This window comes from Rhinoraja longicauda, chromosome 8 (genome assembly GCF_053455715.1).
Source record: "Rhinoraja longicauda isolate Sanriku21f chromosome 8, sRhiLon1.1, whole genome shotgun sequence".
Lineage (NCBI taxonomy): Eukaryota > Metazoa > Chordata > Chondrichthyes > Rajiformes > Arhynchobatidae > Rhinoraja > Rhinoraja longicauda.
The window spans coordinates 23,836,076-23,862,940 of record NC_135960.1 but is presented as its reverse complement, the minus strand read 5'-3'; the positions used below and the strand labels follow the sequence as shown (position 1 = coordinate 23,862,940).

General features: G+C 38.8%; 2 protein-coding genes across 4 annotated transcripts in view; one reads left to right on the top strand and one right to left on the bottom strand.

Moving 5' to 3' along the window:
- The window catches only part of rab3gap1 (RAB3 GTPase activating protein subunit 1), a 74,693-nt gene extending 48,246 nt beyond the window's left edge, over window positions 1-26,447 (top strand). For 2 of the 3 annotated variants that reach the window (XM_078403409.1, XM_078403411.1), the window contains 9 exons: window positions 220-627; window positions 2,267-2,404; window positions 2,727-2,954; window positions 8,167-8,263; window positions 8,473-8,576; window positions 8,661-8,776; window positions 18,575-18,677; window positions 20,872-20,892; window positions 22,128-26,447. In XM_078403409.1, coding sequence (XP_078259535.1) covers window positions 220-627; window positions 2,267-2,404; window positions 2,727-2,954; window positions 8,167-8,263; window positions 8,473-8,576; window positions 8,661-8,776; window positions 18,575-18,677; window positions 20,872-20,892; window positions 22,128-22,367 — 1,455 coding nt within the window. In that variant the 3' untranslated portion in view covers window positions 22,368-26,447. The remainder of the gene's footprint in view (window positions 1-219; window positions 628-2,266; window positions 2,405-2,726; window positions 2,955-8,166; window positions 8,264-8,472; window positions 8,577-8,660; window positions 8,777-18,574; window positions 18,678-20,871; window positions 20,893-22,127) is intronic. The other variant, XM_078403410.1, reaches the window with a different exon arrangement.
- zranb3 (zinc finger, RAN-binding domain containing 3) overlaps window positions 25,279-26,865 on the bottom strand; it is a 92,473-nt gene continuing 90,886 nt past the window's right edge. Inside the window, exon 21 of the mRNA XM_078403397.1 lies at window positions 25,279-26,394. Within this exon, the coding sequence (XP_078259523.1) occupies window positions 26,296-26,394 (99 nt within the window). The 3' untranslated portion in view covers window positions 25,279-26,295. The remainder of the gene's footprint in view (window positions 26,395-26,865) is intronic.

Genomic DNA, 26,865 nt, shown 5'->3' with positions numbered 1-26,865 from the left:
AATATAGGATGGGTTCTATAATCTGCAATGATTTATTTTGTAACTTCATGACCATGGAGCAGACGGAGCACTGGATATAATTTTATAGATGAAATTTGCTTCCTGTTGTGCTTGTGATAGGCTACATTTGAGTCCTTAAATACAACGGAGGGGTAAGAATAAAATGGACAATTATATCGACTTCTAATATCCTGTGAAACTTTCATTTTTAATTTTAAGATGCTGAATTGTTGCATTGAGAGGAAAAAAGCAAGAGATGGTGGAAGGAAACAGATGTCAGAAAATGTAACAGCAGAGAGAAAATTGTCAAATAATGCTGTCAAAGGTACAACAGAGTGTACAGATAACAAAGAGTTTGAGAAGGAAAACAAAGGAGAATCATCCCAACAGAAATCATGGGACTCGTGGAGTGACAGTGAAGATGAGTTTTTTGAGTGTCTGAGTGACACAGAAGAGTTGAAGGAAAGTAGACAGGAGAGTGAGACAAAAGAAGAAATTACAAAAGGTGACAAAGATGAAGGAGGAAAGAAAGACATCCAAAAGTGCAAACCAGAAGGACGTCTGCATCAGCACGGCAAACTGACTCTTCTACACACGGGTGGTCCACTTTATATTCCACTTACACAAGTAAAAAACATTATTTTCTTCTGTATCTGCATTTTATAATGATTATACGGACAGTAATGTTTTCAAGGTCCTTTTATATTGTGTGTGTGTGTGTGTGTGTATATATAATAAAGCTAAATGATTCAGTTTATTGTGCTAAGCAAAAGAACGTTCATCTTATTGCAGTCTTTGATAATTTTGTTGATGCCAGCTGAGTTAATGATTGGAGCTCTGTATCATAAAAATATTAAGTGGGATTTCCGCCTTGACTTCTCTGTGCATTTGTGTGCACATGGGTGCATGTGCTTGTGGTGGCATCAATGAAAACTTGGTTGTAAACACCTGAAGATTCGCAATGAGAAATCTGTGTTCAGTGGAATTTTCAGACAGTACAGTGGCACAGCTAATGGAGCCATTAGCTCACAACACCAGCGTCCCAGGTTCAATCCTGACCTCTATAATATGGTAAAATCTGGGGAGTGTTGATGAGAATACAATACAATATATCTTTATTGTCATTGTACAGGGGTACATCGAGATTGGGAATGCGCCTCCCATACGATGCAATAATTTAATTCATTTAAACAACAACAACCCAACAAAACAAATTGTACAATGTGGGGAGAGTAAAAAAGAGGTTACTTAATTTCTGGATTTATGCATTCTGATACCGCATTAATACTATCAGGGAATGTGTGTAATCTTCAAGAGAATCCTTGAGATTATTAATTTTTCCATTCTATCTGTTGTCTTCACTGCCTGCTTGTTACATCTTCTCTCATCATTGGGATTTGAGATCCTTAATCACAAAGGCTACTTCACCATAGTTGTACTTCTGCCATCACTTTGACACCTGCACACCCTATCCCTCAGACCACCCTTCCTTCCTACATCCTTCCTGAATATAATAACAACCTGATTATCTTGAAATCTTCTCACCCAGTAATGGCTACTGATCAACTTGAATTTGCACCAATGTATCCAATGCAAGAGTGGTCATTGAACACAGTAACACATTATATCTTTAATGTTCTACTCACTAATTTCTTGTTCTCTCCCTGGATTTAATTACTTTACATCCTTCAATTTTCCCTTGAGCTATAATGTCTAAAATACCATTCAGATTATTAATCCACAGTCTTCCCTTTTATTGTTTTTGAGTTATTAACCTTACTTATTCCCTCAGTCCTCCTCACACTTCCTATATACCACAGTTTATGGGGTTCTTAGCTTATGATTTTTGGTTTATTAGGCTTGTTAAAGGTGAACCGATTTTGCCAAACATCAATTAAAAAGCTAAAGTTACCATTTGGTAAATAATTTTTTTACATATTTCTGAAGATTAATATTTTTAATCAGTGGAAAATTGGGATAAAATATGAATGTGTGTTTGACAGTATTCCTATTTTTACCCCCCTCTCTTTTCTTTACATATCAGTGGGAACAAATCTGATCTATCATATATCATATCATATATATACAGCCGGAAACAGGCCTTTTCGGCCCTCCAAGTCCGTGCCGCCCAGTGATCCCCGTACATTAACACTATCCTACACCCACTAGGGACAATTTTTACATTTACCCAGCCAATTAACCTACATACCTGTACGTCTTTGGAGATCTAGGCATATTAATTTACTGAAACCTTTCTCTTTGTCAGGAGCCAGCACCAATGACAGAAGATTTATTAGAAGAGCAGTCAGAGGTATTAGCTAAATTGGGAACTTCAGCTGAAGGAGCACATTTACGTGCTAGAATGCAGAGTGCTTGTTTGCTGTCAGATATGGAGTCCTTCAAGGTAAAATGCCTTCTGAGAATTTTGTAAACATTTTTTTTCCTTGATAAATACCAAAAGAAGATCTTATTTTATATGTCTGAGTCACCCTCCACTTCTTGGCACCAATTGGACCCCTGTTGATGTTTACAAAATGAGGTAACAAATATGTAATAACATTTTGGAGTGAAGGGGTAGTTGAAAAAATAAAAAATATATTAATTTTCATTGCATAGGTTTATATAAAGTATTTTTAAAGGAAAATAACTCCAATGATAACTTTTATTTCTTAAAGCATATGATGTAAATCTATGGTAAACTTTGACTTAATTGATTTGTTTATTAGGCTGCAAACCCAGGCTGTTATTTGGAAGATTTTGTGAGATGGTACTCTCCACGTGATTATATTGAAGAAGAATTCACGGATGAAGTGGGTGACAAGGTTCTAAGGGGCGAATTAAGTGCCAGAATGAAAATCCCTGGTAACATGTGGGTGGAAGTGTGGGAAACTGCAAAGCCAATTCCTGCTCGAAGACAAAGACGGCTTTTTGACGACACAAGGGAAGCTGAAAAGGTAAGTCTGATAGATTGTTACATTAATGATGATTTAATGAAGGGAAGAAAAATAGGTTAGAAAATGTCAAAGAAAATACGAAGAATGAGTGCAGAACACATGGAAACAGAACAACTGGGAAATGGTAAAGAATTCTCGACGGAAAGACCAGAGAGAATTGGAGAGTCCAAAGAAAATTGCTCACAAAAGTAAGACAGGCATGAGTATAATTTTGGAAATAGAAGTAAGCTGTAAAAGGGTCGTTAATAATAACACAGGATAATATTATGAAGTAGTGATGAAAATATATCAGCAAAATTAAGTGTGGAAAGGAAATGTAGCTTTGTTCTGTCCTAAACAATTTGGAGGGAATATAGAGAAATAAAGAAATAATGGATATTTGCACCAAAACGTCTAAAGTCCTTTTGATAGTTATGCCAGAGAATAGTAAAGCTGTCATTATACAAGTTAAAAAAAAATCAATAACTAAGACTTAATATTGGTGAGGGGAAGAGAGGAAAGCTTTCAGTATACAGCGTAGACAGACAGTATCAATAAAATAATCATTTAACCTAGATAGTTAATTGAAAAATACAGAAAGGAGAGTTTGTATTTCTGAGATACACACAGTAATTGGCACAATATTTAGGGATATGATCTCAATAAACCACGGTGTGCATTTAACATTTTTTTTTTGTTTGTTAACGTGTTTTTAATTGTTGGCTATTTTATTGCACTGGGTATAGAAATGTGGTAGTGTTTTGTTAAGCAAATATATTTAATTTCAAAAAAAGATCTAACTTAATGAAAAATGTTTCCATTAAAATTAATATGTGTGGCAGAAACACTGTTGCTGTAGTCAATTGTATTGCTGATCATCGATTTTTATTGGATGCAGTGCTGTTGATGGTGCAATCTGGGATAACATTCATTCTTAATTTGATGGACAGGCATTGATTAAGGACAACCAAAATGGATTTGATGAAAGGGAATTCACGCTCAACTAATTTAATGGAATTCTTTATGGAAGTAATGTTTTATTTGATAATTGAGATACAATAAATGGCTCAGATTCAGATTAGTTAATTGTCATATACCACCAGGGTGCAATATAATTCTTTGTTCACATGAAGCTCTCATAGTAAACAGCATATAAACAGTAATAATAAATACAACAATATATTAATCACCAAGCGCAATACAGCAGATTTGTGCAAGATTGTAGTGTGATCTGAAGTAGTGCAACACAATATTGAGGTACAATAACGGAATTACCGAATAGTAAGAGTAAGAGTACATGACTGCACCTCTGTGAAGGAGGTGTGAAAAAGCTGATTGGTTCAGAAGATTGATTGTAGTGGGGAACATGGCTGTTCTTAAGTCTGTGTGTCCAAGCTTTTAAGCTCCTGTAACTTCTCCAAGAAGGTAGTACAAAAGGGAATGGCCGGAGTGGCAGGCATTTTTAACAATACTTCCAGCCTTTCTGATGAACTCTCCAGTTAGGATTGGATAAAAAGAAGTGACAAGTCTGTGATGGATTGAGCAATATTCCCCACTCTCTGAGGTTTAGTAATCGAGAGCAAAGCAGTTGCCATAGCATGCATACCGTCAGAATACTTTTTAAAGCACATCTGTAGAAGTTCAAGAGAATCCTTATAGACAAGCCAAATCTACTCAGATCCCTGAGAAAATAAAGACGCTGATATACTTTGTTCGTCATTGCATCTTTATGAAGAGACTTGGTAAGGTTGCTGGTGGTATGGTTCTCCGCTCACAGTTCCGGGGGATTTCATTCCGTCGGCGCATGGACAACAGGAGCCGCCCTCGTCCACGCTGCAGCACCTCCGTGAGAAGGTGGGCACGCTCTCTCCTGTCCTGACGTCTCACCGTGGGGTGATTCGTCCCCACGCCCCGTCTGCTCTCCAGGACTGTCCTTATGTCTTCCTGCGTCGTGACGCTCATCAGATGCCGCTGCAGTAGCCGTATGAGGGCCCTTACTGGGTATTGCAGACTAGGCCTACCACGTTCGTTTTGGACATAGGGGGCCGGCGTGAGACTGTGTCAGTGGCTCGCCTTAAGCCGGCGCATTTGGACATCAGTCAACCAGTGCAGGTGGCCCAGCCTCGTCGTCGGGGGCGTCCTCAATCCCAGCCGTTCCTGCCTGTGCCTACACTGGCCCCTGAGAGATTGGATGTGCGTACGAGGTCCGGCTCCCTCATTCGTACGCTGGTTCGTTTTGTGCCTCCGGTTCTGGGGGGGTGGGCTGTGGCGACTCCTGAGTTAGGCCACTCCTTGGCTAAACCCTCGGCACTGAGATTGACAGTCTGGGACTGCCAGTCCACGGGGTTTCCCAACAGGGGTTTTGTGGAGAGAGAGGAGAGTGAACCTGTGCGCTGGCAGCTTGTAGTGTTTAAAAAGCATCCCAACTGGACTAACCTTCTTGCTTCTATTTCTTGCTCCAACCCCCTCCACCCCCTCCCTCCACAGTATCAGTCTGAAGAATGGTCCCAATCAGAAACATCACCTATTCATTTTCTCCAGAGATGCTGCCTGACCTGCAATAGGTTACTCCAGCATTTTTGTCTATCTTTAGTTTAGGTGTTGTTATGCTTATGGCTGGCCACTTGCAAGTTGGATGAGTTACTGAAGGAAAAAAAGATGTGCCCAACTGCGTAGAACCTACTCCTATTAAGTCTGCAGATGTACCACATCCTGCTTGTATCCCACTCTAGAGCATTTCATTCACAAGGTTTCAAAGATTGTCATCACTGAGATACATGATATTCCATGGGAAGATCATTGGCTCTGCTCTTATGGCCAGAGGCTTTCTGCTCAGAGGTCAATGTCATGTTTACTCTCAGCTTCTCAGCACAGATCTTTCCAAGTGGGTGCAACAGATCAGTGCCATATCCAGTTTGCTTCCCACTACTGCATTGGTGGGGTCACTCAAGCAGTATTTGTGAAGAAGTTATTTTAGCCGGTTTGATTACAGGGAGAAACACAAATGGTATCCTGGGTTCTCATGAGTGCATATAGGCAGCTAATTGAGCACTTGTGATAAACCTGGATCCTTTTATCACCAGGAAAATGTCTACTCTCTCAGCTGCTTATTGTGAATCAGGAGAAGAATTCCCTCGCAGTGAATATTATGATTTTGGGAAGTGCATGTGTTTTGTGAATCCGCACTAAATGACATTTTCAGCAACCAGCACGGTCTAGAGTTCGATCCTGGGAGTAAAGATCTACCCACATTCTCCCTGGCTCCACTAGCTATTGCACTGTCAAATCACAGCCCCAAGCACACTTACAATGCAAGTACCAAGATAGTAATAGAGAATGTAAATTGAGATTTTGTTACCTGCAGTAGTCCAAGTGCATTCTGCCATACAGGCCAAATAAGGCAAGAAGTCATCATGTGCTGTGCACTGCACAGTCTTGCAATGCAAGGATAGCAGCTGGTGCCAGCGGATGAGCAATAAGGAGACAGCGAGTGTGAGGGCTATAAAGATATATCCTGAAGAGCAACAGGCACAGGAGGAAACCATGACTTACTATGGAATGTCGCTGCTCAGCATCCAGAGCAACATTTCTTAGCTGAAATCGAAGAGGGAACATTGTCAGAGATGGGCCACAAAGGACAATTTGATAGATGCTTCAAGAGATGATAACAAAATCTGCAAAATTAGAGTCCACAATGCACTCTCTCCACACTCCAATTATTATCACTGACATTGTACATCAGTAGTAATTTGCTTGGGCAGTTCAGATGACACACACAAATCTCTCACAATGTGCTTTGCTGATCCACCTACATTGATTTTAACGTGAATGAATGATTTATTGTTCTATTTACTTAAATGGTTTTCTGTAATGTCTATGAATATACTGATGAGTAGCACTTTCCTTGAAGAACACTGCGATTTTTTAATGAGTAACTCCTCTGCTGGTGTAAGCAATTGAGTAGAGATCACCATGACTTGGAATTTTTTTGAGCATCTTTCTGATGTGCAAGGATTCCTACCCCTTGCAGGGATGACTACGGGCACCTTTTTATAGTGGGTCTGGCAGGTCACCTGGCACATAAACTTTACATTCTGCACATATTTTGTCGACCAAGGCATGAGTGCCCCTTCGAGTGGATGTGCAAACTGTTGCCCGCACCTGAAACCACCTCTCTTTTCCATAGCATTGCTGCTGTCTGGTTGCCATACATATGTGATATAAGGGCTAATAAATACCCTTCTCTGTTTGCAAAGCACCAAAGTGTTGAAAGATGCACAAGATTCAGTGAGGTGCCATTGAGAATTTTAGAGTTAGATTCTGAATGTAAATCGACCCTGATACCATTTCACACTGGTTAAGCTAAGTTGTACGGAGATATGTAAAATTAAAAGGAGTTTGATCAAGCAATGAGGTATCCATTTCCTCTGGGTGGCGAGTTCCAAAAAGGGAAGGGTTTGGACAATGTCATACTCGTATTGTTATACTCAACAACAATGTTGTTGGAACATGGATTTTTTTACTGGAACAGTGGTGGATGCAGAATCCATTTTTAGCCTTTTAAAGATAAGGGATATATTAATAAACCAATAATTAACAGGAAAGGACAACACCTTTAAGTAGGATTTGATGTTTGGCATTACACCTGTATAGTAAAAAGAACAAGACATGTTGTTTCCCTCAGCAAGATATGGGACATCTCACACAACAATGTAAGGATTCATCAGATCACACTTAAACATATACATGAAGGTTCAAAAATATAGGTACAAATATAGGTCATAGGAACAAAATAAAATGCAGCAATTTCAGAACAGAGGAAATGGCGATCTTTTTGTAAACAGCTGATGTTTTGTTGAGAGTGAGCAGTTGGCAGTATTTTTGCAAATTGTGGACAAATTGTTTGGAACTGTATGTCGAAATGGGAAGGGCCAGCACAAATTGATTGGGTTGAATGTGTTGTAATTTTTGTTCATGTCTATTTACATTGGGATAAAGGGAATGTATCAAAGTGAACCAAAACACAACAGGAACATTTTCAACATGATTATAATTTGAAGTTTCTTGAACATGACAAATTACTGCCAAAGATATTTTCTCTATGTAGATAATTTATGTACCATTCATAAGATACAAGATAAAGTAATTTGAGAATGTTTAATTGGTATTTTCTCATTTGTACCTACAGATTTAGGCGTATGAATGAGTTAACGGGTCATATGTTTCCTCTCAGGTTCTTCACTATTTAGTTGGCTTGAAACCTGCAGATTTGACTGGGCATTTACTGCCTTGTATTTTGCATGCAGCATTGTTGAAGGTCAAAGAAGAAGGTGAATACATATTTGTATGCTTTTGTGGCATTACATTAACATTCCCAATTGCTTATGATTGAAAGTTTTCAGATTTCTTAGATTTCTGATCTAATGAAATAACATAATTTTTAAACACTGTTTATTCATAATTTAAAATAACTTAGTATATTGTCCTATCTTTATGCTTCCAGTTTTACTTGTCCTAATTTGTTTAACACTTTCAACAGAATCTGTCGAAGATATCCCATCTGTCAGAAAAATAATCCAGCAGATAATTTCTCATGCGAGCAAACTATTAAGATATTCAAATCCAGACATCAAAAAATTGGAAGTAAGTTGGCTGATTCTCTCTTTACAAATGGCAAAAGTGCCTTTCCAAAAATGGAGAAACTTAACTCTATGATATATTTTTCAGGAACTAATTAGTCAGATAACAGCTTCGGAAACTATTATTGCAAGATCTCGATCATTCAAAGCCAAATTTGGAATTCAGAAATGTGAAAGGGAAGATGAACGTGAAGAATTGGAAAGGTAAATGATCTGTTATATTGGTTTATCTCCAAATTGGTATTTGATAATTTGAATTAACCCCGCTTTAATTAATTAATTGATTAATTAATTAATTACTTCCTTGAATTGATAGGGGTGCTGAATGTGTGGCTGAGGAGCTGGTGCAGGGGGCAAGAATTTAGTTTTCTCGACCATTGGGATCTCTTCTGGGGCAGGGGTGACCTGTTCAAAAGGAACTGGTTGCACCTTAACTGGAGAGGTACCAACATTCTGGCAAGCAGGTTTGCTAGTGCTACATGGGTGGGTTTAAACAAAATAGTGCGGGGGTGGAGTCAACAACGTGGAAGCGTATGCGTGGAGTTAACGGGAAAGAGAGTGCAGGAAAAGTCATGGTAGTTTCCGGAAATAACAGGACAGAAAGTTCAAAAAGGGCGAAGAGTGTAAGGTCGGGTAAAATCTGGATAGTTTTCAGAGGAGAGGTGGTCAACGCCGAATTGAAGGTATTATATTTGAATGCACGCAGCATAAGGAACAAAGCGGGTGAGCTTGTAGCACAGTTGGAAATTGGCAGGTATGATGTAGGCATTATGGAGACATGGCTGCAAGAGAATCGGAGCTGGGAGCTGAATATTTAGGGTTATACATCGTATCTGAAAGACAGAAAGGTGGGCAGAGGGGGTGGGGTAGCTCGGTTGGTTAGGAATGAAATTCAGTCCTCAGCGAGGGGTGACATAGGATCAGAAGATAGAGTCATTGTGGATAGAGCTGAGAAATTATAAGGGTAAAAAGACTCTAATGGGAGTTATTTACAGGCCTCCAAACAGTAGCCAGAATATAGGGTATGTTACATCAGGAGATAAAATTGGCATGCGAAAAAGACAATGTTACGGTGGTCATGGGAGATTTCAATATGCAGGAAGACCCGGAAAATCAGGTTCCTAGTTGGGAAGCTTTCAAAGAACAACAGGAGGTAACTAAAAAGGTAATATAGGGAGAAATGATGAAATACGAAGGTAAGCTAGCCAATAATATAAAAGAGCATAGCAAGAGTTTCTTCAGTCATATAAAGAGTAAGAAAAAGGCAAGAGTGAAAGTTAGGCCGCTGGAGAATGATGCATGAGAAGTGATAATGGTGAAGAAAGAAATGGCAGAGGAGTAGAATAACTTTTTGCATGGAAGATACCATGCTTTTCACAGTGGAAGATACCAGCAACGTGCCTGAAATTCAAGAGAGTCAGGGGTTGGAAGTTAGTGGAGTGGCTATTACTCGGGATAAGGTGCTTGGGAAGCCAAAAGGGCTGAAGGTAGATAAGTCACCTAGACCAGATGGGCTGCACCCTAGGGTTCTGAAAGAGGTGGCTTTATAGATTGTGGAGGCATTGACAGTGATATTTCAAGAATCACTAGAGACATGTGAGGTCCCAGATGATTGGAAAATTGGCAATATTACCCTGCTGCATAAGAAGGGAGTAAAGCAGAATAGTGGGAACTATAGTTTGTTTGACTTTGGTGGTTGGTCAGATTTTAGAGTCCATTATAAAGGATGAGGTTACGGAGTACTTAGAACTTCACGATAAAATAGGCCGGAGTCAGCATGGCGTTGTGAAGGGGAGGTCTTGCTTGACAAATTTGCTGGAATTCTTTGAAGAATTAAATAGCAGGACAGACAAAGGAGTCAGTAGAAGTTGTTTACTTAGATGATCAGAAAGCCTTTGATAAGGTGCCACACAAGAGGCTGCTAAGGAAGATGACAGCCCATGGTATTAAAAGGCAGATACTAGCATGGATAGCAGGTTGGCTGGATGGCAGAAGACAAAGAGTGGCAATTAAGGGGGCTTTTTTCCAGGTTGGCTGCCAGTGACTAGTGGAGTTCCGCAGGGGTCGGTGCTGGGGCTGTTACTCTTCACTTTGTATATTAATGATTTGGACGAGGGGATTGAAGGCTTTGTGGCAAAGTTTGCGGATGATACGAAAATAGGTGGAGGGGCAGGTAGTGTAAAGAAAGCAGGAACTCTGCAGAATAATTTGGATAGGTTGAGAGAGTGGCCAGAGAAGTGGCAGATGGAATATAGTGTAGCAAAGTGTGGAGTCATTAATTTGGTAGTAGGAATAAAGGCGTAGACTATTTTCTAAATGAGGAGAGAATCCAGAAATCGGAGGTGCAAAGGGAGTGCTGGTGCAGGATTCCCAAAAAGTTAATCTGCAAGTTGAATCTGTAGTAAAGAAAGCAAACGCAATGCTAGCATTTATTTCAAGAGGGCTTGTATATAAAAACAGGGATGTAATGCTGAGGCTCTATAAGGTGCTGGTAAGGCTGCATTTGGAATATTGTGAGCAATTTTGGGCACCATATCTGAGGAAGGATGTGCTGGCTCTGGAGAGGGTCCAGAGGTTTACAAGAATGATCCCAGGAATGAGTAGGTTAACCTCTGGTGAGCATTTATTGGCACTGGGCCTGTACTCGCTGGAGTTTAAAAGAATGAGGGGGGAACTCATTGAAACATACAGAATAGTGAAAGGCTTGGAAAGAGTGGATGTGGAGAGGATGTTTCCACTAGTGGGAAAGTCTAGGAGTAGAGTTCATAGCCTCAGAATTAAAGGACTTTCTTTTAGGAAGGAGATGAGGAGAAATTTCTTGAGTCAGAGGGTGGGGAATCTGTGGAATTATTTGCCACAGAAGGTTGTAGAGGCCAAGTCAGTGGATATTTTTAAGGCAGAGATAGATTTTGTATTAGTACAGGTGTCAAAGGTAATGGGGAGAAGGCAGGAGAATGGGGTTAGGAGAGATAGATCAGCCATGATTGAATGGCGGAGTAGACTTGATGGGCCAAATAGCCTAATTCTACTCTTATCACTTATGACCTATAAGCTTATCATCTTGGTAGATTTGATAAATCATGGATAAATAGTGAAAATTTATTGTGCAATTTATGAGAATAAACAAGACTGATGGAAGGATAACATTTTCTTTAATTACCATCACGTAAATGTATTGAGAATCGATATCATGTAAATACAAAATATTACATTCCTAGGATTTATTTTTCTCTATCGGTGGCACAGTACTACTGCCTCGCAGTACCAGAGACCTAAGTTTGATCTTGACCTTGAGTGCCGAGTCTTCCCAGGGATCATCTGGGTTTGCCAAAAGTGCTCTAGCTTACCCCCCACATACCAAAGGCATATTGATGTTAATTGTCTACTTTAGATAAGACCGAGTCAAGCTAAGTAGCAATTGGGTTACCATGATGTGGCTGTACAAGTTATTGGTGAGACCACGCTTGGTGTATTATGTGCAGTTATTGTCACCCAGCTACAGGAAGGATGTTATTAAGTTTAAAAGGCCGGGAAAAGATTCACATGGATTTTACCTGGACTTGTGGGTTTGAGTTACAGGGACCGACCGGTTGGATAGGCTGGGAGGCTCCTTTAGAGTGTAGGAGGCTGAGGGTGACCTTACTGATGTGTACAAGATCATGAGGGATTTAGATAAATGAACGCTCACAATCTTTTTCCCCAGTGTAGAGGATTCTAAAACTAGAGGACATCAATTTAAGGTGAGAGGGGAGAGATTTAAGAGGGATCTCGGGTACTGCTGCAGTACCTTCAGCAGCCATACATGCCCAGGCCAATATTTTCTTTCAGGGTAGTTCGTATCTGGAATGAACTGTCAGAGGAAGCTACAGAAGTAGATACCATTACAAAGACATTTTGACAGATATATGGATAAGAAGGATACAGAGAGATATGGGCAAAATGCAGGGAAATGGAACTTGCCAAGAATGCCAACTTGGTCAGCATGGCAAGGAGGGTTGAAGGGCCTGCTTTCACATTGTTTGGCTTTATGACTCTAGGGTGGTTTGGAACAAATATTGCTGTTCTGCACTCTATATAAATCTACATTCAGGAAAGGTTTTTTGGTCTAATATTTCACCCTCCAAAGGCAATGATAAATATTTCACCCTCCAAAGGCAACGATAAATACAATGATAAACTCCATAATGTTTGTGACAAAGACCCACCATTTTTTTTTGCCTCTGTACTCTACAATTTGAGATTAGTAATAGAAGTAATAGAAAAAAACCACATGTTGTTAAAGTGCACATTGTCAGATTTTAATAACGGCCATTTTTATACATTTTGGTTTCACCATGTAGAAATTACAGCAGTATTTATACATAGTCATCCCATTTCAGGACACCATAATGTTTGGGACACAGAAATGTCATGTAAATGAAAGTAGTCATGTTTAGTATTTTGTTGCATATCCTTTGCATGCAATGACTGCTTGAAGTCTGCGATTCATGAACATCACCAGTTGCTGGGTGTCTTCTCTGGTGATGCTCTGCCAGGCCTGTATTGCAGCCATTTTTAGCTTATGCTTGGTTTGGGGGCTAGCCCCCTTCAGTTTTCTCTTCAGCATATAAAAGACATGCTCATCGGATTGACTTGGCCACTCAAGAATTGACAATTTTTTGCTTTGAAAAACTTCTTTGTTGCTTTAACAGTATGTTTGGGATCTTGCTGTAGAATGAACCGCCAGCCAATGAGTTTTGAGGCATTTGTTGGAACTTGAGCAGATAAGATGTGTCTATACACTTCAGAATACATAATGCTACTACCATCAACGACGATAAATGAGCCAGTACCTTCAGCAGCCATACATGCCCAGGCCATAACACCCCACCACCATGTTTCACAGATGAGGTAGTATGACAATAGACAATAGGTGCAGGAGTAGGCCATTCGGCTCTTTGAGCCAGCACCGCCATTCACCGTGATCATGCACCATCAATACCCCGTTCTTGCCTTCTCCCCATATTCCCTGACTCCACTATCATTAAGAGCTCTATTTAACTCTCTCTTAAAAGCATCCAGAGAATTGGCCTCCACTGCCTTCTGAGGCAGAGAATTCCACAGCTTCACAACTCTGAATGAAAAAGTTCCTCCTCATCTACGTTCTAAATGGCCTACCCCTTATTCCTAAACTGTGGCCCCTGGTTTGGGACTCCCCCAACATCGGGAACACGTCTCCTGCCTCTAGCGTGTCCATTCCCTTAATAATCTTATATGTTTCAATAAGATCCCGTCTCATCCTAAATTCCAGAATATACAAGCCCAGTCGTTCCAGTCTTTCAACGTACGACGGTCCCTTCCGGGAATTAACCTCGTGAACCTACGCTGCACTCCTTCAATAGCAAGAATGTCCTTCCTGAAGTTTGGAGACCAAAACTGCACACAATACTACAGGTGTGGTCTCACTAGGGCTCTGCACAACTGTAGAAGAACCTCTTTGCTCCTCTACTCAACTCCCCTTGTTATGAAGGCCAACATTCTATTAGCTTTCTTCAGTGCCTGCTGTACCTGCATGCTTCCTTTTAGTGACTGATGCACTAGGACACCCAGATCTCGTTGTACTTCCCTTTTTCCTAATGACACCATTCAGATAATAATCTGCCTTCCTGTTCTTACCACCAAAGTGGATAACCTCACATTTATCCACATTAAACTGCATCTGCCATGCATCCGCCCACTTACACAACCTGTCCAAGTCAACCTGCAATCACATAGCATCTTCCTCACAATTCACACTGCCACCCAGCTTTGTGTCATCTGCAAATTTACTAATGCTACTTTTAATCCCTTCATCCAAGTCATTAATGCATATTGTAAATAGCTGCGGTCCCAGCACCGAGCCTTGCAGTACCCCACTAGTCACTGCCTGCCATTCTGAAAGGGACCCATTTATCCCCACTCTTTGCTTTCTGTCTGCCAACCAATTTTCGATCCATGTCAGTATCCTATCCCCAATACCATGTGCTATAATTTTGCCCACTAATCTCCTATGTGTGACCAGGTCTCCCCTGTCCATTTTCCTAGTTACATCCTCAAAAAATTCCAGAAGATTAGTCAAGCATGATTTCCCCTTTGTAAATCCATGCTGACTCGGAACGATCCTGTTACTGCTATCCAAATGCTCCGCAATTTCGTCTTTTATAATTGACTCCAGCATCTTCCCCACCACCTATGTCAGACTAACTGGTCTATAATTTCCTGTTTTCTCTCTCCTTCCTTTCTTAAAAAGTGGGATAACATTAGCAATCCTCCAATCCACAGGAACTGATCCTGAATGTATAGAACATTGGAAAATGATCACCAATGCGTCCACGATTTCTAGTGCCACCTCCTTAAGTCCCCTCGGATGCAAACCATCAGTCCCTGGGGATTTATTAACCTTCAGTCCAATCAGTCTACCCAACACCATTTCCTGCCTAATGTGAACTTCCTTCAGTTCCTCCGTCACCCTAGGATCTCTGGCCACTAGAACATCTGGGAGATTGTTTGTGTCTTCCTTAGTGAAGACAGATCCAAAGTACCAGTTCAACTCGTCTGCCATTTCCTTGTTCCCCATAATAAATTCACCTGCTTCTATCTTCAAGGGAACCACATTTGCCGTAACTATTTTTTGCATCTTCACGTACCTAAAGCAGCTTTTACTATCCTCCTTTAAATTATTGGCTAGCTTACCTTCGTACCTCATCTTTTCTCCCCGTATTGCCTTGGATCCCTGTATGCTTTGGATCTTGGGCAGTTCCTTCTCTCCTCCATACTTTGCTCTTGCCATCACTCTGATATAAGTTAATCTTTGTCTCCTCTGTCCACAAGACCTTTTTCCGGAACTGTGGTTGCTCTTTTAAGTACTTCTTGGCAAACTCTAACCTGGCCATCCTATTTTTGTGGCTAACCAGTGGTTTGCATCTTGCAGTGTAGCCTCTGTATTTCTCTTCATGAAGTCTTCTGCAGACAGTGGCCATTGACAAATCCACACCTGACTCCTGAAAAGTGTTTCTGATCTGTCTGACAGGTGTTTGGGGATTTTTCTTTATTGTGGAGAAATTTCTTCTGTCATCAGCTGTGGAGGTCTTCCTTGGCCTGCCAGTCTCTTTGCGATTAGTAATCTCACCAGTACTCTCTTTCTTCTTAATGATGTTCCTAACAGTTGATTTTGGTAAGCCTGAGGTTTGGTTGATGTCTCTAACAGTTTTATTCTTGTTTCTCAGTCTCATAATGGCTTATTTGACTTTCATTGACACAACTTTGGTCCTCATGTTGATAAACAGCAATAAAAGTTTCCAAAGGTGATGGAAAGATTGGAGGAAAGACTAGGTGCTGCGAGCTCTCTTATACCTGCATTAAGGAGGCATTTAAACACACCTGAGCAATTACAAACGCCTGTGAAGCCATGTGTCCCAAACATTATGGTGCCCTGGAATGGTGAGACTATGTATGAACACAGCTGTAATTTGTACATGGTGAAACCAAAATGTACAAAAATGGCCTGTAATAAAAATCTGACAATGTGCACTTGGACCACATGTGATTTTTTTCTATTATAAATCTCAAATTGTGGAGTACAGAGGCAAGTAAATAAATGATGGGTCTTTGTCCCAAACATCATGGAGGGCACTGTAGTAATCCCTCCCTTTGCCTCTGAAGTTGAATTTTAGTTAACAGACACAAAAGATCTTTTTCAATGAAAGTTATTTCAACAATTTAGTTGACCTTTTTAAAAGTTGAATACCAATTTCAATGTGAAAATAGAATTGACTCATTGTGATATCTTTTTCTGCTTTATAATACAGTTTATAATGGTAGAATCATTTAAAAATAAGGCTTTGAACAGCATTGGTAGTTTCTAAATTTATTTTTCATCTATGAGGTCTTGAGCTGAGAGGTTCTCATGCATGTATCTGACAAGTATTTACATGACCTGACCTGTATTCTTCTTAATCTTATCTTGAATCCTATGGATTTTTTTCCATGGGTCTATACTGTCCTGGTCCATGTAACTATATAAAATGTGCAAATCCCATCAACTTTCCTTGTTAAGTCTTCAAAATCAGACCAGTTGGACACAACTGTTTCTTATTAAATCCATCTCGAGTATTCTTGATTAATTTGTGCCTCTCCAAGTGCTAATTGATGTCTGTTGTCCTTATTTGTCCACAAATGACTCGCTGGCTCACTTGCTTCTTTATTAAAACAACAATACCACATTTGTTGTCCTCCACCATATTTACAAGCAGATTAGAAAAAAATGGCCAGAATTTGTGCTGTTGGCACTTTGCTACTTTTAAGAGCCTGGGATATATATAGTCTATTCAGACTGGCTATTCATGCACTATTAATGATATTACATGCATTAATGTATCTCCACTGTTTATCATTACCATGACTTTAAAATATAAATTCCAGGTATGGCAATATAATTATTGAATTTGGGCTTATTATAAATTAAGTTTCAGTGTTTTCTACAGCGTTGTTTTAACTTAATAATGGGATTGAAGGAGCTGCATTGTTATAAAGTTCTGGTATTAATTTTGAAATTATGATTTTACAAAACTGTTTAGAAAATGAATTGAATTTCTTTAAAGGTTTGTGATCTGAGTATTGATTTTATCGATGTTTGCCCTTCTATATTATTAGGGATAAGATATACATGCATTTCATATGGGGGTTGATTTGGCATGATCAGCAAGGTTTTGTGCATGGAAGATCGTGTTTTGCTAATTTGATTGAGTTTTTTTAAGGTAACCAACAAGGTTGATAAGGGCAAGGCCATAAAAGTAGCCTATAGGGACTTCAGCAAAGCATTTTGATAAGGTTCCACATGGTAGGCTAATCTGGAAGGTTAGTTCACACGGGATCCAAGGAGAGCTCGGATGCAGAATTTGCTTCATCGTATGTAGCAGAGGATGATAGTAGAATGTTGTTTTTTGGATTGAAGGCATATGATGTGGTGTGCTCAGTGCTGGGCCCATTGTATCAACAATTTGGATGAGAGTATACAAGACATGATTGGTAAGTTTTCAGATGACACTCAACTAGGTGGTATTGCAGACAGTGAAGATGGTTATCTAGAATTACAGCACAATTTTGATCAGCAGGGCAAGTATGCTGAGAAATGGTTAACCGAGTTTAATTAAGATAGGTGTGAGGTATTATATTTGGGAAATCAAACCAGTGCGGGACCCTTAGAATGAACAATGCCTTAAGGAGCATTGTAGAGCAGAGGAATCAAGGAGTGTAAATACATAGTTCGGTGAAACTATGTATACAGCTAGACAGGTGGTGAAATAGGTTTTGGTGCACTGGCCTTCATCAGTCAGGGAACTGAGTATAAAAGTTTTGGTCCCCCTGCTCTAGGAAAGATGCCATTAAGCTGGAAAGAGTGAGTAGAATATTTCCAAGATCCAGGTCATTGTGCCCATTTGACCTGGATAGGCTTGGATGTAGAAGGCTGAGGGGTGATCACATCGAGATATATAAAATCACGCGGGGAATAGATAGAATGAATGCAGTCTTTTACCCAGGGTAGGGGATTCAAGAACTGGAGGACATAATTTTAAGGCGAGAGGGAGTAGATGCCTGACGGGCAACCTTTTCACACAGGGGGGGTGGGAAGTATATGGAATAAGTGCCAGAGGAAGTAGTTGAGGCAGGTACAATAACAGCATTTAAATGACACTTGAACAGGAACATGGCCCAAATGAGGGATATAAGCTAAATCCAGACAAATGGGACTAACTTCGATGGGGCATTGTGGTCGGCATGGTCAAGTTGGGCCGAAGGGCCTGTTTCCATGCTGTATGTCCCTATTTGCGAATTAAATTTGATCCGAACCAAATTTGATGGGCATATGGAAAGTTATCTTTGCAACTTTAAAAATTTAACTGAAATGCTTGGTTTGCTATTAGACATTTAAGGGACTGACTGACCAAGAAACATTGATTCATAATTTTAATATTTTGTTTTTAGGTTTGTGAGCAGTCTTTTAGAACAGCCAGAAGTCCCAGTTATTGGAGCAGGACGAGGCCCTACAGGAAGCATTATTTACAAACTATTTGTTAATGCACAGAGGGTAAGAACAGAGAGTGAAATTTTTATATTTGGATGATTCCAAAAATGTTTTGAATGATCTTTAAATAAAAAAGGGACAGAACTCTTACTGGAGAAACGGAATACTACATTTTTCAAATCCCATTCAGGTCTTCTTCTCGTAGTAAAAGCACATTATCTAACTCTTTAGAGCATCTTTGTGAAGGGGAGAATTAGATGTTGCAACAGAAGTATTGTGCGATTCATTTTGGGTTTCTGGTAATACTCTGTGCAATACTACATGGGTGAGATCACTTGAGATGTTTGGCCTTTTTAAAAAAATCGTTGTGCCCATTTGACCTGTAGTGTAGCATACAGCAAGGTCAAATGATTTTTCACCTTAGGTGACAATCGATCTTTCAAAGCAATGAGCCACATTTTTAGGGATAAATAAGAGGTCGATTTTTTTCCTTAGAATTTATTTTTGAACAAGAAATAGACAGCTGCTTGAATATTGAAATGAAAGGAACAATTAGTTGTGGGAAGTTATTATTCACAATTTGTCAAGTGCTGTACAGGCACATGAAACAAAAATAGCCTCACATTTACATAATTGGATATTCTGCCCCTAGCTAAACAGTCAGTAATTTCATTAACTTTAAAGATTCTCAGTTGAAAGGGAACAAAATCCAGCTACTTCTGCACAATGTAATCCACACAGCTGGTTGAACAAGTGATTGCTGTGTATCAGTTATGCAGATTAAGAATTGAAGCCAGTATTCTGCAATTGTCCTCAGATGCTGATGTACATATGGTCTTTTGGAATTAAGCCCAGAACCAGTATTGCTGCTATTTCTGTTTTTTATGCGAGTGTTCCTTTGTTCTTCATGTCTTTGTATATTTGGAGTACTAAATCATCTTGTATCACCAAGTGAATACAAATATGCACGAATGGTAAAGTGCATATACTGTATCTGGAACCACCCATACATCTACAAGGAGAATATTGCAATGATTGGAGATCACGATTATGGTAAAGTGAGATCCAATGCCAACATTGGGAATAAACTAAACAAAATAATGCCATAGTTAAATAATTAACTGCATAGACAATATACGAGTTAAAGTAATAAATTGTCTCAGAGTTGATGGGGTGAGCATGTTTTTTCTTGCTGATTAATAGGCTTCTTTTTAATGGGCTTTGAGTAAACTGGAGAATACATGTACAATAGTTAATACTGCTAAAGATGATATTTTAAATTTAATCATAGAGTCATAGTGTGGAAACAAGCCCTTCGGCCCAACCGGCCAACATGCCCCAGCCACACTAGTCCCACCTGCCAGCATTTGGTCCACATCCCTCCAAACCTGTCCTATCCATGTACCTGTCTAACTATTGGGATAGTCCCCGCCTCAACTACCTCCTCTGGCAGCTTGTTCCATACACCCACCACCCTTTGTATGAAAAGGTTACCCCTCAGATTCTTATTAAATCTTTTCCCCTTCACTTTAAACCTGTGTCCTCTGGTCCTCGATTCACCAACTCTGGGTAAGAGACTCTGTACATCTACCTGATCTATTCCTCTCATGATCTTATACACCCCTATAAGATCACTCCTCATCTTCTTGTGCTCCAAGGAATAGAGTCTCAGCCAACTCAACCTCTGCCTATAGCTCAGACCTTCTAGTCCTGGGAACATCCTCGTAAATCTATAGATATGGGTCTGTAGTCCATAGCTAATAATATCTAAAGACAGCTGTAGCAGATAACTTGTTAGTTAATGTATGCATCAAAATGTTAGCCTTTTTTAATGTAAACTTTCCTTTTACAAAAACAGCAAGTAGAACATCTCTTTCTTTCAAGGCACATTACATACTTGCTTTGAATGAAAGTGTAGGTGTCCAAATAAGCATAATATGGAATGTCACCATAAATATAGTATGCTCATTTTGGAGTTATTTGGAAAATTATGCACCTCAATGAGTATGTGTAATTGTGGCTGAGTCCCCTATTTCTTAATAACATTTTGGTTTTGATTATGTATCTAATAACTATTGATGAACAGCTTATGCAAATTATGATCGTTTTATTACTTTTAACAAGTAGGTGTTTTCAGTCTGTTTCAAAAGGAATACATTTCTTTTAAACTTTGTTTTACCCCTTAACCATCTGACTCGATTTTCCCCATCATCATTGATTTTCTCCTAATTGTACTTTTCTTTCACTCCTTCTTAAGCTATCTGAATCTACTGAAGAGGTAACAACGAACCCTTCTCTCCATCACCCTTCATGTCATGCCTCATGTAGATGCATTTTTTTAAGGAGAATATAACATGCAACAGACATGTAGCATACATTTATTTTATTTATGTTTGTTTAATACGACCCATCTGCTTTAATAGATATTTTGGGGAATTATGGGAATTAGCAGTACAGGAATAGGCCTTTCGGCCCACAATGTCTATGCTGAACATGATGCCTGTTTAAACTAATCTCCCCTGCCTGTGCGTGACCCACATTCCTCCATTCACTGCAAATTCACATGTCCATCTAAAAGCCTATTAAATGCCACCATCGTATCTGCCTCCACCACTCTTTCTCGCCTCCCCTCCCCCCCACCTCCTGAGGCAGTATGTTCGTCACACACTACCAAGTAGAAATTGTCCCATACACCTTTAAAATTTCCACCGTAAAGCTATGCACTCTTATCATATCATCATATCATATATATACAGCCGGAAACAGGCCTTTTCGGCCCTCCAAGTCAGTGCCGCCCAGTGATCCCCGTACATTAACACTATCCTACACCCACTAGGGACAATTTTTTTTACATTTACCCAGCCAATTAACCTACATACCTGTACGTCTTTGGAGTGTGGGAGGAAACCGAAGATCTCGGAGAAAACCCACGCAGGTCACGGGGAGAACGTACAAACTCCTTACAGTGCAGCACCCGTAGTCAGGATCGAACCTGAGTCTCCGGCGCTGCATTCGCTGTAAAGCAGCAACTCTACCGCTGCGCTACCGTGCCGCCCATTGTCTGACATTTGGGGAGAAAAAAGGTTCTGACTCTGTTGAAATGGCAGCATTCATATTGTAATTCAGTTACTTTTTTTCATTGCCTTTGCAGTGCTCATTCATTGTTCAGCATTAGAACTTGTTTAAAATGTTCATTCAGTTTGTATTTAGAAGAAAAAAATGCAAATCTAGTATTGCATCCAACTCCCTTTTTTCAAAGATATTAAGGGAACTTAAAAAAAATCCAGTCTCTTCAACAATAAAAAAGTAAATTTATTGATATTAATTTCAGCATCTACATGTTTGGCTTTTCATTTCCAGCTGCCAGATGAAATTCTGTACCTCCAATTCTTATTTTGAGATTCTTTTTCAAAACTAAAGCTATCATTTTCAAAGTTGGTGAATGAGTTTTAACCACTGGTGAGATTTTCATGATTGTATAATGGTTGTATAAAAATCTTTTCTATTTTCAAGGCCACTACTTTGACTCCGATTGAGGATGAACCTGTAAAGCCAGGCACTTCTGATGAACATAAATCAAGTTTCACAGCATCAGAATTTCCCCTGCCAACTGGACGTGAAATCATTCTCCGGACAACTGTCCCTCGCCCTGCACCATACTCCAAATCGTTACCACAACGCATGTACAGTGTTTTGTTAAAAGATGAATTCCGTCTAGCTGGTGCATTTTCATCGGACACATCATTCTTCTAATACAGTTCTAATATTCATTAAAATATAATAATTCACAAATACTTTGGTGTCGTTCCTACATTTCAGACGAGCAAATTAGTATGTTCCAGCTGAAGTTGTTAAATATCTCAAAAGTTAATCCAATGCTACTGAATGCTTATAACAATTATGCATGCAAATAACAGTGATTCTGGTAAGATATTTAATGATTGATTAAAAATTGGCTAAAGCAGAAATGAACACAGTATTTAAAACCAAGATTAGTAATGTAGCTGTTACCGATAAAATTGATCAAATGTAAAGTGTGGCAACTTGTAAAATGGAACTGCATAGGATTCCTCTGTCAGTTATTACTTCAGCTGATCTGCTAAATGTAGGAAAATACTTTATGTTATTACAGCCCTGGAATGAGTTTGGAATGGTCACAAAATATTCTGCCTGTACCATGTACTCAGCATTATAAAACATTTTCTGACATAGGTGCTTTTGGAAGATTTTATTGCATCAATAAATCTTACAAATCACACTATTTTGTGAACTGGTGAAAAATTGGTAGAAAGGAGGTTTAGTAATTAATAGCAAAAATATAATTTTGGATAATTTTAGATGTTGCCTCTGCAGAATGGAATTTGGTCGTAATTTACCCTAACATTTTTCAACAATTGAACACCTATAGAGCCATTGAAACAACCTTAAGTTTGATGAAGCAACAATCCTGCAGTACACATCAATGTTTCCATCCACAGCAACAAATTAGATTAGCATGACCAGCCAAATGATGATGGTAAACTGCAATTCATTTTTGGCCTGTTCTCTGTTTAACAAGGTCCAGTGACAATGTAACTGATCCGCTGGGATATTTAAGTTGCACACAAAGAATTTGTTCTTTACTTCCATTAATTCCCATTCAATGTACAACAGAGAATTAAGAGACAAATCCTGGAGGCACAAGGAACTGCAGATGATTAACAAAAAATTCAAAATGTCTTTTAAAAGTTCTTATTATTGATTTGAAAACAATCTGAAGTTGTCCAACCTCTCCTTCCAGTTAATACCCTCTAATCCAGACAGCCTTCTGGTAAACCTCTTCACCTTCACCAAAGCCTCAAATCATTCTTCACCATTCTAGAACTGCTCACAATACTCCAAATCCAGTCTAGCCAAAGTCCTAAAAGTTTAAATATAACTTTCTGACACTATACCCTGACCAATGAAGGCAAACATACCATAAGCTGCCTTTACCATTCACTCTACTTGTGTTGCTACTTTGTGGGTGATATGGATTTGGACCCCAAGATCCCTCTGTATGTAAATGCTGTTAAAAGTCTTGCCATTAACTGTATATTTTCCTCTTACATGCAAGGTGTTGCACTTGCACAGATTAAACTCTATGTGCCATTTCTCTTGCCTGGGAAAAAGGTTCTGATTGTCTATCCCATTTATATCTTATTTCTGTAGTTGATTTATAACCTACTGTATACTTTGACAACTATCAATTTTGGTGAGGTCTACAAACTTACTAATCAACCCATCTACATTTATATCCAATTGTTTACACATATTACAAACTCCTGTGGAACCCTACAGGTCACAGACCTCCAGCCGGAATTACACCCTTCTACCCTCTGGCTTCTATGGGTAAACCAGTTCTGAATCCAAATGACCAGGTCAGCCTAACATGAGGGACTTTTATCAAATACTTTGTAAGACACGTTGTGCTGCAGACAAAGCCATGCTAAATATATCCCCAATTGCCCCATTCCCTTCCAAATAAAGGTTAATCCTATCCTGAAATATCCTCTCCAATAGCGTCCCAATCACTGACATGGGGTTCACTGGCCTTTAGTTTCCTGGATTATCTTCCTTTCAACAAATGTATAGCTTTGGCTACTCTCTAGTCCTCTGGCTCCTTGCCTTGGTGGATATTGCCACATCATTGCAAACAGCTGAGTTCCTGTACTGTCATTTATCTAATTCTTGGGGAAACCATTGTGGAAAAAGACACTAAACATCAGTACTAGGTTGCATTTATCACAACTCTTATGAAATCCTGCTCGGTCACCACAGGTGGGCATAGTTACGTGCAAGTCCAATAGTTAAAAAAAACATTGTTGCTATTGGACCCCCCCCCCCTCGCCTCACACACACTCTTACCAAGAGACCTGAGCACTAAAATCTCAGTGCAGAATCTGCTACAAATGTTAATTAATTGAACTGACTTCTCCACTTTTAAACAAAGCTGCTTAACCCAGTTAAGAAAGGGCTAGAGTTGATCCCAAAAAACAATCACCACAGGTGATCTCAGTGTTAGGGTGCTCAGGTTACAGAAATCACTGCCCAGAAATTTGAGACATGGAATAAAGTTTGCTCCCATTGAATTTGTGAAACCAATAAACAAAAATAAAAAATTTAATCAACGCACATTTCTTGATGTTTGCGTAGATGACATGAGTTCACGGTACAGAAAATTGTAATGCAACCCATTTTCTAGAAATACAAACACTGTAATGAAAGGTCACCTGTGCCAACTAGAAATAAAGCTCTTCACAGTGATTTAATGATCTTTGGTACAAGACTTTCTGTGGTTGGTTGATAACGGATAAGTTCGAAAGAATTCAAGGGAAATATTCAAATGTCTGGTCTTCAAAGGTTGATCAGCAACATACTATGACAATTTGAATTTATAAGCAGTGCACACTGTTCCCATTCATTCATATCTCATTATGAAGGGCCCATTAAAACTCCAAATTTAGCATTTTTGCAAATGCAGCAACTACAGAGTAAACAGCAAAGCAATTCTTATCATCACAATGATCAGGAAGATAAATTACTTGCAAAATTATTAGAAGAAAATAACACTATGTTTAACAAAGAGACATATATAAGGAACAAAAATTCTAAAAGTGGATATTTAATAAAGAAAAAACATGCTTGTTGACTTGTCTCTTAATATCTTCTAAACTATTGTGTCAAATGTCTGGATTAGAAAACAGTAAAGACAACAGAGGGTGATAGACAGGTATATGTTTTTATTGTATATTAGATAGCTATGTGGCAAGCACACTTTTTATGCTCAAATAGTTTATTAGCACAACATTTTTATTGCAAGCCATTCAGATAATGTAATGTTTCAACTGTATTTAATTTCCTGTTGCTTTTCACTCTGTTCTGTTCACTAGTTTCACCTTATTTAAGTTACTGTATAGAGGTGTGGGGAAGTACATATATAAGTTCACTACAACCACTATTCATACTGCAAAAAAGAGCCATTAGAATAATTCATAATGTCGGTTTTTGTGAACACACCAACTCATTATTTATAAAGTCTAAAATAATCAAATTTTATGACATTGTGGAATATCAAACAGCTCAATTCATGTACAAAGTGAGAAACAATTTGCTACCAAGTAACTTACAGGAAATGTTTTATAATGCATTTTTTTTTTATGAAAGAGAGGGGGGGTATAATTTAAGGGGAACATTAAATTTCAAGATTCGCAATACTCGAACAACAATTAAAAGATTTTCTATATCAATCAGTGGAGTAAAGCTATGGAACAGAATGAATGCGGAATTAAAACAATGTTCAAACATCATCCAGTTTAAAAACAAATATAAACACATGATTTTTTCTAGGTACAGTGAGGAGGGGGATTAACAGTCACCAAAGGTCTACATATAATAACACATCATTATTTAAATAAGTATATCTATATGAACATATAAGGGTGTATGAGTATTTTTGTATTAATATCTGATACTTGACAAATATTGATTAGGGAATGGGGGTAGGATTAAATAAGTTCACACTTCCTACTCCTTTTCGCACATGGATGAAATTCCTTGTATTTCTTCTGTTTTTTTGTTTATTTTGTTTTTTAATTGATGTCTTTTAACATGTTCGAAATTTTAAAAAATGAATGAATGAATGAATGTACATTTATACTTATTATTTACTTGTAAAAAAAGTTTTGATGTCAGATCCATGTTTTAATGTTTCGCTCAGCCTCTTTGCCTGGCTTCTTTCTTTAGCTTGTTTTGCAGTTCGCTACAAACCAAAAATTTAAAATTAATTGTCAGCTTCATTTAAACAACCTTATTCTCCCAGATATTAAATTGTTTTTATTTAATTACCGTAGTATGATGTCCACTTTTGTACCTAATCCCTCTTGCAGGAAAGGCCAGCATTCCATTTTATTTACTGTAACTGCATAATGACTGCAGTGTCAGTCAAGAACACCCATACATAACTGAACACCAGCATTCCTTAGTCTTATCATTAAAATAATATTCAGCATTTCCATTTTGTGTACAAAATGGGAAGTCTCACATTTCTCATCACTATACTCCTGCCATCATTTTACCACCTCAGTCAACCAATCTATATTTCTCTGCAGACTCCACAGCATCCTCAAATTTGTACATCCGCTCATCTTTATATTGAGAGAATTTGTTGCAATAAACGTAGTCTTTTCATCCAAGCCATTTAGATAATTTGTTGAGTCCCCAGCACTGATCA